Source organism: Lipotes vexillifer, unplaced genomic scaffold, assembly GCF_000442215.2.
Source record: "Lipotes vexillifer unplaced genomic scaffold, Lipotes_vexillifer_v1.1 scaffold433, whole genome shotgun sequence".
NCBI lineage: Eukaryota > Metazoa > Chordata > Mammalia > Artiodactyla > Lipotidae > Lipotes > Lipotes vexillifer.
The window spans coordinates 1015570-1031141 of NW_006774285.1; the positions used below are offsets into that span (position 1 = coordinate 1015570).

At 37.2% G+C, this 15572-nt stretch overlaps 1 protein-coding gene across 2 annotated transcripts in view; it reads left to right on the forward strand.

The window, feature by feature from the left end:
- GDPD1 (glycerophosphodiester phosphodiesterase domain containing 1) overlaps positions 1-15572 on the forward strand; it is a 43886-nt gene that overhangs the window by 7396 nt on the left and 20918 nt on the right. For both annotated transcript variants that reach the window (XM_007449070.1, XM_007449069.1), the window contains exon 2: positions 5814-5856. In XM_007449070.1, coding sequence (XP_007449132.1) covers positions 5814-5856 — 43 coding nt within the window. The remainder of the gene's footprint in view (positions 1-5813; positions 5857-15572) is intronic.

Here is a 15572-nt window from a genome sequence, read left to right on the forward strand (position 1 = left end):
AAAAAAAAAAAAAAAAAAAACCCTTCCCAGGGTTTAGGTGGTGTACCCAGAATATAAAAACATAGGACTTAGGAATAAAGGCTTTTTGAACAAACATTTAGGCATAGCATACATGTGGTAGCACTAACCTTAAGTGTACAGCTTAATATCTTTTTTAATATATGTGTACATCCAGGTAGCCATTTACTCAGATCAAGATACAGAACATTTCTAGAATCCCATAAGATTCCCTTGGTTCCCTTCCCAGTCTATCCTCCATCCCCAGAGTTGACCACTCCTCCGACTTTTCTGATCATTGCATTTTTTAAAAATTTATTTATTTTATTTTTGGCTGCGTTGGGTCTTGGTTGCTGTGCGCGGGCTTTCTCTAGTTGCGGTGAGTGGGGGCTACCCTTCCTTGTGGTGCCCGGGCTTCTCATTGCGGTGGCTTCTCTTGTTGCAGAGCACAGGCTCTAGGCGCATGGGCTTCAGTAGTTGCGGCACGCGGGCTCTAGAGCGTAGGCTCAGTAGTTGTGGTACACGGGCTCAGTTGCTCCGCGGTATGTGGGATCTTTCCGGACCAGGGCTCGAACCCATGTCCCCTGCATTGGCAGGTGGATTGTTAACCACTGCGCCACCAGGGAAGCCCTGATCCTTGATTATTTAAGACAGTGGTTTTCAAAGTGTGGTCTGTGGACACCTGGGAGTCCCCAAGACCTTTCATGGGTCTACAAGGTCAAAATTATTTTCATAAGACATTACTTACCCTTTTCACCTTGTTGACATTTGCACTGATGGTGCAAAAGCAGTAGTTGGTAAACCTGCTGTTGCTTTAGCACAAATGAAAATACTGGTACCAAATATACTAGTAGCTATTGTATTCCTCACCATCATGTACTCACATTTTTTTTTAAAAAGGCAGTTTCATTTAAGAATATTTTTGATGTATTAGAAAAATTACTAATTTTATTAAATTTCAATCCTTGAGTACACATAAGTTTTAATATTCTGTGTGACAAAATTGGAAGTACACAAAAATCATTTTTGCTGCGTACCAAAGTAGGAAGATGATTGTCTTGAGGAAAAGTACTTGTGTAATTGCTTGAATTCTGAGCTGAATTAGCCTTTATTGTTTTCCACAGAACACCATTTTTTTTTTACATCTTTATTGGAGTATAATTGCTTTACAAGGGTGTGTTAGTTTCTGCTTTATAACAAAGTGAATCAGTTATACATATACACATGTTCCCATATCTCTTCCCTCTTACGTCTCCCTCCCACCCTCCCTATCCCACCCCTCCAGGCAGTCACAAAGCACCAAGCTGATCTCCCTGTGCTATGCGGCTGCTTCCCACTAGCTATCTACTTTACGTTTGGTAGTGTATATATGTCCATGCCTCTCTCTCTGTCACAGCTTACCCTTCCCCCTCCCCATATCCTCAAGTCCATTCTCTAGTAGGTATGTGTCTTTATTCCTGTCTTACCCTAGGTTCTTCATGACATTTTTTTCCCCTTAAATTCCATATATATGTGTTAGCATACGGTATTTGTCTTTCTCTTTCTGACTTACTTCATTCTGTATGACAGACTCTAGGTCTATCCACCTCATTACAAATAGCTCAATTTCATTTCTTTCTATGGCTGAGTAATATTCCATTGTATATATGTGCCACATCTTCTTTATCCATTCATCCGATGATGGACACTTAGGTTGTTTCCATCTCTGGGCTATTATAAATAGAGCTACAATGAACATTTTGGTACATGACTCTTTTTTTTTTTTTTTTGCGGTACGCGGGCCTCTCACTGTTGTGGCCTCTCCCGTTGCGGAGCACAGGCTCCGGACGCGCAGGCTCAGCGGCCATGGCTCACAGGCCTAGCTGCTCTGCGGCATGTGGGATCTTCCCGGACTGGGGCACGAACCCGTGTCCCCTGCATCGGCAGGCGGACTCTCAACCACTGCGCCACCAGGGAAGCCCCATGACTCTTCTTGAATTATGGTTTTCTTTGGGTATATACCCAGTAGTGGGATTGCTGGGTCGTATGGTAGTTCTATTTGTAGTTTTTTCAGGAACCTCCGCACTGTTCTCCACAGTGGCTGTATCAATTTACATTCCCACCAACAGTGCAAGAGGGTCACAGAACCCCATTTTCACTTAAAAAACTGACTGACGAACTGGTTATTCAGCCTTGAGTATTCAGCAGATATGTTCTTGAAAATTAATAAAGTGAGTCTGTCATTAGAAGAAAAATAATCTAGCTGCCTTCTATTAAAGCAATGCCAATGATTAAATTTGAGCTTTCAAGCAAAATTAGACTTCTGAAAAACTTGTGTCATCCACTGTGAGCTTGGTAGCTTTCCAATTTTTAAAGATTTTCCTGATGATATCAGGTATTAACGAATGTGATTTTTAAAAAATATTGTCTAATGAAATGTGTCAGTATTTAGAAGATCAGCATAATTCAGTGAATCAGTATTTTCCCAAAAACCATGCATGGGTGAAAGATCCATTCAAAGTTCAAGATGGGCTAATCGATTTTCATGTAATAGAGTATGAAGAGGTCATTAATACGGTTCAGATTCCACATTACAACTAACTTTTAAGAATCTGCCATTTGTTGAATTTTGGTGCAGTATCACAGAAGAATCTTTCTTTTCCAACTATCTGTGTGAAGGTTGATATGTATGTATGAAGCAGATACGAGAATCTGGCTGCCTTCTATTAAGCCAGACATTAAAGAGATTTGCAAAAGTGTAAAACAATGCCACTCTTAGTGTTAAATATTTTTGTCAGATCGTTATTTTTCATAAAATGTTATGTTAACATGTAATGGATTTATTATTGTTATTTTCAAAGTTTTAAAATTTAGAAGTCAAATTTCTAATATGTAATTATTAATGGATATAACCCACATAATCAAAAGCTCTTTGAGGGACTTCCCTGGTGGCGCAGTGGTTAAGAATCCTCCTGCCAATTCTGGGGACACGGGTTTGAGCCCTGGTCCGGGAAGATCCCACATGCCGCAGAGCAACTAAGTCCCTGCGCCACAACTACTGAGCCTGCATGCCACAACTACTGAAGCCCACGCGCCTAGAGCCCATGCTCCGCCACAAGACAAGCCACCGCAATGAGAAGCCCGCACATCGCAACAAAGAGTAGCACCTGCTCGCCACATCTAGAGAAAGCCCTCGTGCAGCAACGAAGACCCATCGCAGCCAAAAATAAATAAGTTAATTAATTTTAAAAAATATGCTTAAAAAAAAAAGCTCTTTGAGGTACTCAGTAAGAGTCCTGAGACCAAAGTGGTTAGGAACTGCTAGTTTAAGGCATTAACTCTTGACTGTAATAAGAATCATTGTAATCTGAAGTAATTTTTTAAAAAAGTGCTTCACAGAGGAGTTGAGAAGTAAATTTCCCCCCCCACTGCACGCGGCTTGCAAGATCTTAGTTCCGTGCCCTCAGCAGTGAAAACACGGAGTCTTAACCCCTGGACTGCCAGGGAATTCCCAAACGGATTGTTTATTGTACCAAAAAGCAAGGAAATCAAAAGGACACAGAAGTCAGCTTGAAGGAGCTAATGATTTGACTTTGATTACTTGGTGAAAGTGGTGTCTGCCAGACTTTTCCGTTGTGAAGTTACTTTTTCTCTTTGTAGTTAGTAAGTATTTTTGTAGGAAAGTACTTTGAACCACATAAACACTCCATTCCTTATCAAACTTTTGGTCCAGTTATTAAAATGGATTCAGAGTATCCTGTTTTGTTTAATGGTTTAAAGTCTGTTACTATCATTATTTTGATGCTAACATTGTCTCAGGTTTGGCCAGTGAGAGCTTCTCCAAACTGGCTTCTGTGTCCTGTTAACTTCCTTGCTTTTTGGTACAACAGTCAGTAGTTTAACCTAATCTACAAGTAACCATTTTAGCACTCTTTTCTTTTTGGTAGTATTCTAGAGTGCTTTGTTCTTGAATATTGATGATCTGTTTATAACATATTTCCTTAGTTTTTGACGAAAACAAGCACTGACTGGACTTTTAAAAGTCATTTAATGTCAAAAGAGCACTTACTTTTGAAAAAACTTTAATCTCCATATTTGCTTCATCTGTTTTCTATTGTGCATTAACTCTAGTAATTAAAGTGAACCTAAAGTCAAAGTAGTAGCTTTTTAAAATATATATATATTTATTTATTTATTTTGGCTCCACCGGCTCTTAGTTGCGGCACATGGGATCTTTAGTTGCAGCATACACACTTCTTAGTTGTGGCATGCGGACTTCATAGTTGCAGCATGTGGACTCTTAGTTGCAGCATGCATGTGAGATCTAGTTCCCTGACCAGGGATCAAACCTGGGCCCCCTGCATTGGGAGTGCGGAGTTTTACCCACTGGGCCACCAGGGAAGTCCCCAAAGTAGTTTGTTTCACATAGGTATCCCTTTCTCTCTGCTAAACTGATGGAACTTTTAGAACATTAGGTTAATATATTCATTTCTTCATACCTTGTGTTTCTATTGATTATTAATTAGGTTGCCATAAAAATACAATCTAACCATATAAAAGAAGAAAACTTTAATACTCTTGCAAATATGTTCAGATGTTATTGTATGTAAGACATTTTAATTATATTATTTGAACAGCACCTTAAACTTGAATTGCCTCTTTTGTTAAGAAGAAATTGTCAGGCTTCCCTGGTGGCACAGTGGCTGAGAGTCTGCCTGCCAATGCTAGGGGACATGGGTTCGAGCCCTGGTCTGGGAGGATCCCACATGCCGTGGAGCAACTAAGCCCGTGAGCCACAACTACTGAGCCTGCGCATCTAGAGCCTGTGCTCCACAGCAAGAGAAGCCACGACAATGAGAAGCCAGCACACCGTGATGAGGAGTAGCCCCCGCTCACCGCAACTGGAGAAAGCGTGGGCACAGAAACGAAGACCCAACACTGCCAAAAATAAATAAATAAATGTATTTATTTATTTAAAAAAAAAAGAAATTGTCTGTTTTTCCAAGTATTTAGAAAAGTATTTCCAAAGTATTTTTCCTGTGCATTCCATTAATTATTGGGTTGGCTAAAAAGTTTGTTTGGGTTTTTCTTCTCTGTTGTTTTTTTAAAAAATATTTATTTAGGCTGCTCCAGGTCTTAGTTGCATCATGTTAGCTCTTAGTTGTGACATGCATGTGGGATCTAGTTCCCTGACCAGGGATTGAACCCAGGCCCCGTGCATTGGGAGTATGGAGTCTTAGCCACTGGACCACCAGGGAAGTCCCTCCTCATTCTTATAGATAGGGAAGCTCAGCCATAGAAAGGTGAGGTAATTTTCCCAAGGTCACACAAGTATCAAACAGACTTGAGAGCAGAGACCCTAACTCCAGAGCCCCACCCTCAACTACTACACTATATTACCCTCAGCCAAGATGATTAAAACAGTCACTTCTTTTAAGTAATTAATGGGAAAGGGAGAAAAGAGATGGGTAAACACTTTATGCTATAAATATGATAAATGCCTTAGTAGAGAGATGCATGAGAGACTTTGGGGACCCAGAGGAGAGACACTTTAACTCTGAGGAGGTGTATATGTGCAAGTCCTCCTCTGTCTTTTCTATTATAGCTTTAAAATCATGTTTAGGTTCTTGTAACCCTCCTGCGTTGCTGTGGCTGTGTTTTGATCTTTGATTCTTCTTGGTGCAGCTAAAAGCAATTCAAAATACCACTACATTCTTTAAAACACTTGTAATGTCTGCATAATATACAAACATCATGATTCATTTGATGTATCTTTTTTAGGTGAATTTCTGGAAAAATAAAATGTTCAAATTAGTTTCAATTTAATGTTTTCACAGGTGCTGGAGAAAATTTGGAGAATACAATGGCAGCCTTTCAGCAGTAAGTATATAAAAAGGTATTCTTTTCTTTTACAGTTTATCTTTAAAGTGATGATGATTCACCAAGTGAGGATAGTACACGTGTAGCATCCACTTCTGGTAGTTGTTTCTATTTTATTAAAATGGCTTTTTTTTTTTTTTTTTTTTTTTTTTAGTTATTTAGTTAGTTTACAAAGAGTGTTTGGCTTCTGCATAACTGAAAAACTAGATCAGAGTTTTGGGTAATCAAAAGATACTATAGTTCCAAAGCTGAAAGAAGACATTTGTAACAAGGCACATACTGTGTGTAATGCTAATTAGCCTCAGAGAGAAAGAGAAAAGGAGAAAATGAAAACACTGTTACATTGGCTGTTATTTATGAGTAGGATTATGTGTCTACTCAGTAATTCTTCCACAGATCAGGTCAAGCTGTCATCTGGTCTTTCTTCTTTGAAGCCTTAGGAGTGTTGATTTTATTTTTTAAAATAAGGTAAATTTTTTTTCCAATTTTTAGATTATTCATATTTCATATAGATGTCTTTTAGAGCACCTCACAGAGAAGCAGCCAGAGACACAGGAATGAAAGCTGATTGATACCTTGTTCTTTGTCTTAGAGTGAATGATTATCATCAGTCTGTGGTAATGGTGTGAACAGTTTTCTGTTCCCTGAAAAATAAGACGGGGAATGTGATAAGTTAACTCCCATGAAAAACATTACTATCCATATTTAGTAAGAAAAATATTTTCTTATGTAATTTTTGAGCCATTTTTAGGTATATAATTGGGGCCAATAAATCAGGATAATTTGGCTTAAGTTTTTGTTCTGCTCCTCATCATTCAAAGACACTTTAGAGATTATTTTTCCTGTTACCAGGTCCCAAGGTACTGCTTTTCTATAGTCTAGTTTTGTCTAAATCCTATCCTCCTGTATTTGTCATTGCTTACTCTTTTTGTTCTAGAATATGATGCTTTTGACTGTAATCTCAAGTCTCTTACAGCTCTAAAATGCAAAATCTTTCCTCCTGTCACTGACTGTGAAACAGAATAATTTAATTTAAATTACTTTGTTATCTTCTCTACTGAGATTATGTAGCTAGCTCCTATAGCAAAATATATTTAATTTTATGTGAACAATTTTCACTGTGATATACACACACATATGCGTACCCACGCACACCCTCATTCACTATCATTTATCCAATATTTGTTGCCTGTGATGTAGTAATATATATTACTTGGGGGAAAACTGCTCATAACTTTGAGTGGTTTTTAGCATTCCTTTATGTAAAAGTATATTATTTTGTAAGTTTTTCTCCATATTTTTTTTTGCTAAATCTTTACCAAACACCCGTATTTATGAAATTAAACTATTTCTAAGGATGGTACATTTGTATAATACATTATTTCTAAGGATGGTATCTAAATGTTTTTTATCTTTGAAGACTTTGATCCTCTGAAAAATTTTTTGATATTCAAAGAATAATTTAGATGGTTTTTACTTGCTAGAAACAAAATTTCATTTCCAGTCTTCAAGCAGTTTGTTTTTATATTGTTTTGTTCAAGCAGTAACTATTGAAGAGTACTACAGTCTTCTCTATCATGTGGTAGCTTTCTATAACTTTAGTTTTTTGGAGGTTTTTCTGGTACTTTAAAAGAAGAAAGCAACTCTTCCGTATGTTATTATTAGTGTTTATTAGATATATTTATTTGTAAGGCTGTTTTCTAATTGACTTTGAAATTTATAGGAAACCTAAATCAAATAGGCTTTAATTTTAAACTTAATTTTTTTGTTGTTGTTGGTGGTGGTGATGATTTTGTTTTTTGTTTTGTCTTATGCATCAGTGCTCTTACTTTCAATAAGTAGTTTTTTAAATTGCACTTTGTTTTCATTTATAAATATTCTATTTAACTGCTAGGACACTTAGAAAGTTTTTTTTTTAATATGCCTGCTTCATGAACAACAAGAAAAAATTGTTTAAGCATACTATTTTTAAGGTACTGTATACTAAAAAGATAAAGAGTTATAATACATAATTGACAAAAGACAGACTCTGTGCTTAATTATGGTATATGCTTGAAAGGATATATAGTTGAAGGAGAGATAGTAAAAAATACAATGAGCAGCTAAAACTTAAATCTTATTTATATATACAGTTAGACATATATTTCACAAAGCATGTATATTATGACATGGAGGTGAAGATGATATTAGAGAAAATATAAATAGTTGGTGTGGGAAGCCTAGTTAAGATTAACCAGAAAATTGAAAAGATACCAGGATTAGAAGAGTTATCATTTGGTGGAGAGGAAAAAGCTATTTTAAAAATGTGAAATGTTTGAGGTTAAGATGTGATGGTATGTGGACAAGATACATCTAGAAAATTGAAAGGACCTTAGGAATGCATGGAAAATTAATTCATTATATGTTCATTACATTATAGTAGGGCTAAAGAAGTAATTAGTACTGACACAGAGAAATAGTTACATCTCACAATTTATAAAAGTTCTTTAATGTGTTTTATAAAATAATTTAACAGACACCTTAAGTTATGAATGTGGCTCTTCTGGGATTCCTTGGGAGCCAGAATCTTTCCTTATTGATTTCTCAATCCCTAACATTTAGCTCTGGTGCTAATAGGTTCTCACTAATCACTTACTGAATGATATATGGAATGCGGCACTCAAGAACAAAGCAGAATATTGGGTGGTAGGATAAATTGGAAGATTGGGATTGACGTATATACACTATTGATACTATGTATAAAATAGATAACTAATGAGAACCTACCTCAGCACAGAGAACTCTACTCAATGCTCTGTGGTGACCTAAATGAGAAGCAAATCCAAAAAAGAGGGGACATATGTATACGTATAGCTGATTCACTCTGCTGTACAGTATAAACTAACACAATATTGTGAAGCAAGTAAACTCCAATAAAAAAAAAAAGCAGAATTTTAACAGAAGACAGAGACAGAATCCTGTTCATAATAAATATGGAACCAAAAACTAAGGAATTGTACTACAAAGATACACACACACACACACAGAGTCACTAAGCCCCTGAGTATGTAAAATCTGGTTCTTAAGAGCTAATAAAACTAGGTTATTAAACCAGGCTGCCTTTGTAAATACCCATAGGACAATTTGATCCCTGTGGTATTACCACGAATGCTTAGAGAAAGAAACAAATTGTATTAGCAATAGCTGCAAGTATAAGTTGGCAGACAGTCAGAGTAATTAATCAGTGACCTGATTCTCATGATAAAATTCTTTAGAATGTCTAATTAATATAATACTAATTATCTCATCTCTGAACTGGGAATAATAATACAACCTCAATGTTTTGAGGAATAAATGAGATTCAGATAAATTCTTTAACATAGAGTCTGTTTTAAGTTATGATGCATTGTTTTTGTGAAGTTTGAAGTAATTTCACTTCTTTTAGAGCTAGAGTTTTTATTTCTTTTTCCGGAAACGTTGAAACCTTGGCTTCCCTAGCTTTTTTCTGTGTTTGTCATCAGCTTATCAGAAATGCAACTATACAATGTTTGGTGTTTCAATCGAAGTAGATGCATATTGTTATTTATTGGAAAAATTTGAAGGCCAAAGTGATTAAAAAAAAAGTTTTCTTGCTCTTTTCTAGCTATTTGTGTATCAAATTTGAGATAATTTTATTAGAATAATTTACAAATTGTCCTAGATACACTTACTATTCTAAATTTTTACTTATTAGCTTGCTAATAAGAGATAAACATACAATAAATAGAAAATTTTTTTTATAATTCCTAAACATTTCTAAAAATAGCCAACATTTCAGCTAAAGGCAAACTTCATACTTAGAAAGATTTTAGGTAATATGTATAATATTTTTTAAATACAGGAAAATATTGATAACCCCTGCTCTTACCCTCCTTTACACACTCATACAAAACCAAAACAAAAATAAAAGAAAGACATGTATGTGGCCAAAAATCAGCAGTACCAACAGTACCATTTTTTTTTTTTTTAGCTATATAAAGAATCTTGGAATTTTATTTTAAAACTGTTTGCTGGCTCTATATGTCACTTACAGTGTCTACATTGTTTATTCTTTTTTAAAAAAACTAAACATAGTTTAACAATATTCAAGGAAATTTTAAAATACAGAAAAATAATTCTATCCACCTAAAACCTATTTTTATTTGCCTATTTGTGTTTTTTTTTTTTTTTTTTTTTTTTTTTTTTTTTTCTTGCTGTACGCGGGCCTCTCACTGCTGTGGCCTCTCCCGCTGCAGAGCACAGGCTCCGGACGCGCAGGCTCAGCGGCCATGGCTCACGGGCCCAGCCGCTCCGCAGCATGTGGGATCTTCCTGGACCGGGGCACGAACCCGTGTCCCCTGCATCAGCAGGCGGACTCTCAACCACTGCACCACCAGGGAAGCCCGAACCCGGGCCCCTTGCATTGGGAGCACGGAGTCTTACCCACTGGGCCACCAGGGAAGTCCTTATTTGCCTAGTTTTGGATTTTATTTTTACACATTTGTGGTTCTAGCAAACACACAACTGGCAAATAATCTCTTTTAAAGGTGGATGTCCTTTAGAAGAGGACATGTACAGTTAACAATTATTTACATCTTAGTAAGAATTACATTAAGGAGCCAAGTTTGTTTGTTTTCCTCTAACAACTGGTGATAATCAGAACAATGAAAGGGAAGATTATTTAAGGAGAAGTAGAGGAGCGGTATGAGACTTTGGCACAAAGCAGCAAGTGGCCATTGGGTCTTTTGGAGTGGGATTCTGATGGGCTTGGATCATCAGAAGAGACCAAGTGTGAGAAAATTCCGAAGTGGTTGGCTCCAAAGGTAAATGTTGTCAGGCATATATATATATATATACACACACATGCACACACTTTATCAATGGGATCATACCATACCTACTTTTTTTTTCATTTAGATTCAACAATGACATTCCATTGTTGGAATAAAAACTTCATTGAATAAAGTGAATACTTGATTCTTTGAAGTATGATACTTACTATGGCTATGGATTATCATTGATGAACATTTAGGTGCTAGCTGGATGATAATTAATTAAAATTTAAAATGTTCATAGACATTGATAACCAAAATATGGCTTAATTCTGCTCATTTATTTTTATTTTTTTAAATTAATTAACTTATTTTTGGCTGCATTGGGTCTTCTTTGCTGCACGCGGGCTTTCTCTAGTTGCAGCGAGCAGGGGCTACTCTTCGTTGTGGTGCGCGGGCTTCTCATTGCAGTGGCTTCTCTTGTTGCGGAGCACGGGCTCTAGGTGCACAGGCTTCAGTAGTCGTGGCTTGTGGGCTCTGGAATGCAGGCTCAGTAGTTGTGGCGCACTGGCTTAGTTGCTCCGCGGCATGTGGGATCTTCCTGGACCAGGGCTCGAACCCATGTCCCCTGCAGTGGCAGGCGGATTCTTAACCACTGCGCCACCAGGGAAGTCCCTCTGCTCATTTAGAAATGTGTGAATACCTGCAATATGCCCAACATCGTGAACGTTGGAAAATATGGAACAGACAGATACCTTCCTCACTAGGAATTTGGTATCTAGTTGTAGAGACGTGACCTTATATGAAGTCATTTCCATTTCAAATTGTTTCCATCTTATAAGAAACAATTTGAATGTATAGGAACATATTACATAAACTGTAAGTTATCTACTTTTACATTTTCTCATTCCTGTTTTCTCACTCTGCTCACCCCAGCTCTTATTCTTTCCATTCCTGAATTTTAAAAAAGTAAAATTTCTTTCTAAAACTCTCTGCTGCACCCATGTTTACTTTTTTTTCATCTTGAAATGTCACTGGTGGTAATTGATTCATAAAGTGCTTACAAAAACAAACAAACAAGGGACTTCTCTGGAGGTCCAGTGGTTAAGACTCTGCTCTTCCACTGCAGGGGTCACGGGTTTGATCCCTGGTCAGGGAAATAAGATCCTGCATGTGGCGCAGCCAAAAAACAAAAACAACAAAAAAACAAACATAAAGTGCTGTATAGGCATTTTACATATACAGAGAGCTATCTCTTTTCATTCATTAATTCAATATTTAACAAGTACTTGGGACTGCCCTGGTGGAAGAGTGGTTAAGAAATCCGCCTTCCAATGCAGGGGACGTGAGTTTGATCCCTGGTTGGGGAACTAAGATCCCACATGCCGTGGGACAAGTAAGTCCTTGCGCCACAACTACTGAGCCTGTGTGCCTCAACTAGAGAGCCCACATTGCCACAAACTACAGAGCCCACGTGCTCTGGAGCCCGTGCACGACAACCAGAGAGAAAACCCGCATGCCACAACTAGAGAGAAGCCCACGTGCTGCAATGAAGAGCCCGTGTACTGCAAAAAAAAAAAAAAAGAAGAAAAAAAGAAAAAGATCCCACATGCCTCAGCGAAGACCTGACGCAGCCAAAAATAATAATTAAAAAAATATTTTAAAAAGTAAAAAAAAAAAACGTATGGAGTACCTGCTGTGCCCAGCCCCATGCATAGGCACTTGTTTACAATAGTAAACAAGCCATAGTCCACAAACCCTTTTGTCAGAGAGCACCTGTCTAATTGGGCAAGTAGGGGAAGATAAATAGATAAATTCAAAACAGTGTGGCAAGTACTCTGACACAGTAAATGCAGGTGCTACAGGAAGTCCTGGCAATTTGGCAAAGAACTGGTAGATAGGCTACAAAATCCAGTCTGGGGTCAGGGGATTAGGGAAGGTATCCTGAAGTGGTAGTTTTTAAGCTTACACCTGAAAGATGAATAAGAGTTAGCAGATAAGGGGAAGAAGAAAGACTTTTTAAAAACTGCTGTTGTAGTATGTATAATATACATTCAGTAATATGCACAAATCTTAAGTGCACAGCCCAAAGAATTTTAATATATGTATACACCTTTGTGACCGCCACCCAGATAAAAATATAGAACATTTCTAGCACCCGTGAAGGCACCCTTGTGACCTTTCCCAGCCTGTACTCCTTTCCCCTAGATAACCATTATTTTAGTTTCTATTACAATAGATTGATTTTGTCTGTTCCTGATAACATAAATATCATCATACCGTATTTACACTTTTGTCTCTGGCTTTTCTTTCTTTCAATTTATATCTGTAAGATTCATCCATGATGTGTGAAATAATCTTGTACATGTTTTTTAATGGTCAAATGCATTCATCTCTCTCAGGTATATACTTAGCAGAAGTTGAATTGCTGTGTCATAGGGTAGGTGGATATTTATTTATACTTTTCAAAGGATTGTACCAACTTACACTCCCACCAGCAATATATGAGAGTTCCATTTGCTCCACTGTCTTGCTAACTTACTGTCCTTTTAATTTTAGGCATTCTGATGGTGTATAGTGCTGTCTCGTAGTTTTAATATCCATTTCCCTGTTGAATTTTTTTTTTTTTTTTTTTTGGCTGCATTCTGTCTTCGTTGCTGCGCGCGGGCTTTCTCTAGTTAGGATGAGTGGGGGCTACTCTTCGTTGCGGTGTGTGGGCTTCTCATTGTGGTGGCTTCTCTTGTTGCGGAGCACGGGCTCTAGGGCGTCCGGGCTTCAGTAGTTGTGGCTCATAGGCTCTAGAGTGCAGGCTCAGTAGTTGTGGCGCATGGGCTTAGTTGCTCCGAGGCATATGGGATCTTCCTGGACCAGGGCTCGAACCCATGTCCCCTGCATTGGCAGGTGGATTCTTAACCACTGCGCCACCAAGGAAGTCCTTCCTCCCTGTTGAATTTTGGTGTTGAATTTCTGTTCATACTTTTATTCGCCACTTGGAAATTCTCATTTGTGAAGTGAGAAAACAATTATATTGTTTTTCTGTGAAAGACATTTCAGACAGAGGAAGTATTTAGAGAGCATGGGGCTGCTTGGAGTGGAGGTGCAAGGTGGGGAGGAGGTGAAGAGAACTAATATTATCATCACTGTTTTGCAAATAAGGAAACAAGCGTAAAGAACTTGCCCAAGTAAGTGGCAGAGCCAGGATTTGAATGCAGGCTCCAACGTCTGTGCCTCTTCTTTTTTTTTTTTTTTTTTCCTCAGCTTTATTGAGGTATAATTGAAAACATTATAATATATTTAAAGTGTACAATGTGATAAATGATAATGTGTGTATACATTGTGAATACACATCCCTCACCTCACATATTTACCTTTTTTTTTTTCAGTGTTTGTGCTCTTAACCACTGTGGTATACCCTCTCTAAGTCGAAAGATCTTAGCGGTGAAAGGAACCTTAGAGATTATCTTTTGAACGTTTTTCTTTTTTAAAAAACAATTTTTAAATTGTTAAATTTTAAACTTTAGTTTTATCATGGTAAAATTTGTATAACATAAAATTTGCTTTTTTAACCATTTGTAAGTGTGCAGTAAGTGTGCAGTACAGTGGCATTATGTATATCACATTGTTATGCAGCCATCACTACTATACATCTCTACAACTTTTTTTTCACCTTTTATTTTTTTTAGTTTTATTGAGAAATAATTGACATACATCACTGTATAAGAGTAAGGCATACAGCATGATGGTTTAATTTACATATATTGTGAAATGACTACCACAGTAGGTTCAGCTAACATCCATCCCCTCATAAGGATACAATAAAAAGAATAAAGGAAAAAAATTCTCCTGTGAAAAGAACTCTTAGGATTTATTCTCTTAACAATTTTCCTATGTATCATAACAACAGTTAGCTATAGTCATCATGTTGTACATTACATCCTTAGTACTTATTTATCTTATAACTAGAAGTTTGTACCTTTCATCTCCAGAACTTTTTAATCATCTCATACTAAAACTCTGTACCCATTAAATAACTACCCAACCTCCCTGTCCCACAGCCCCGGTAACCACCATTATACTTTGTCTCTGTTAATTAAACTGTTGTAGGTACCTTGTATAAGTAGAATCATAAATATTGGTACTTTTGTTTTTGTTTTCACCTACCATAATGTCTACAAGGTTCATCCATATTGTCGTATATATCAGAATTTCCTTTCTTTTTAAAGACTGAATAGTATTTCATTGTATGTATATGCCACATTTTGTTTATCCATTCATCAGTTGATGGACATTGGGTTGTTTCTAGTTTCAGCTATTATGAATAACGCTTCTATGAACATGGGTAACAATATCTCTTCAAGTTCCTGCTTTCAATTCTTTTCTATATATAACCAGAGTGGAATTACTGTATCATATGGTAAACCTATGGTCAGTTTTTTTAGGAACTGCCATACTGTTTTCCATAGTGGCGGCACCATTTTACATTCCCACCAACAATGTATAAGGGTTCCAGTTTCCTCATATCTTGGCCAATACGTGTTTTTGTTTTTTTAATATTTATTTATTTATTTTTGACTGCGTTGGGTCTTAGTTGTGGCAGATGGGATCTTTCGTTGAGGTGCATGGTGTCTTCCTCGTGGCACGTGGGCTTCTCTGTAGTTGTGGCGAGTGGGCTCCAGAGCTCGTGGGCTCAGTAGTTGCAGCACATGGGCTTAGATTCCCTGCAGCATGTGGGATCTTAGTTCCCCGACCAGGGATCGAACCCGCGTCCCCTGCATTGGAAGGCGGATTTTTAACCACTGGAACACCAGGGAAATCCCAATACTTGTTTTTTTGTTTTTCTTTTCCTCCCTTCCCTCTTTTCTTTCTTTCTTTTTTCTAATAGCCATTTGAATGAGAGTGAAGTATCTCATTGTGGTTTCATTTTTTTTTTTTTTTTTTTTTTTTGGT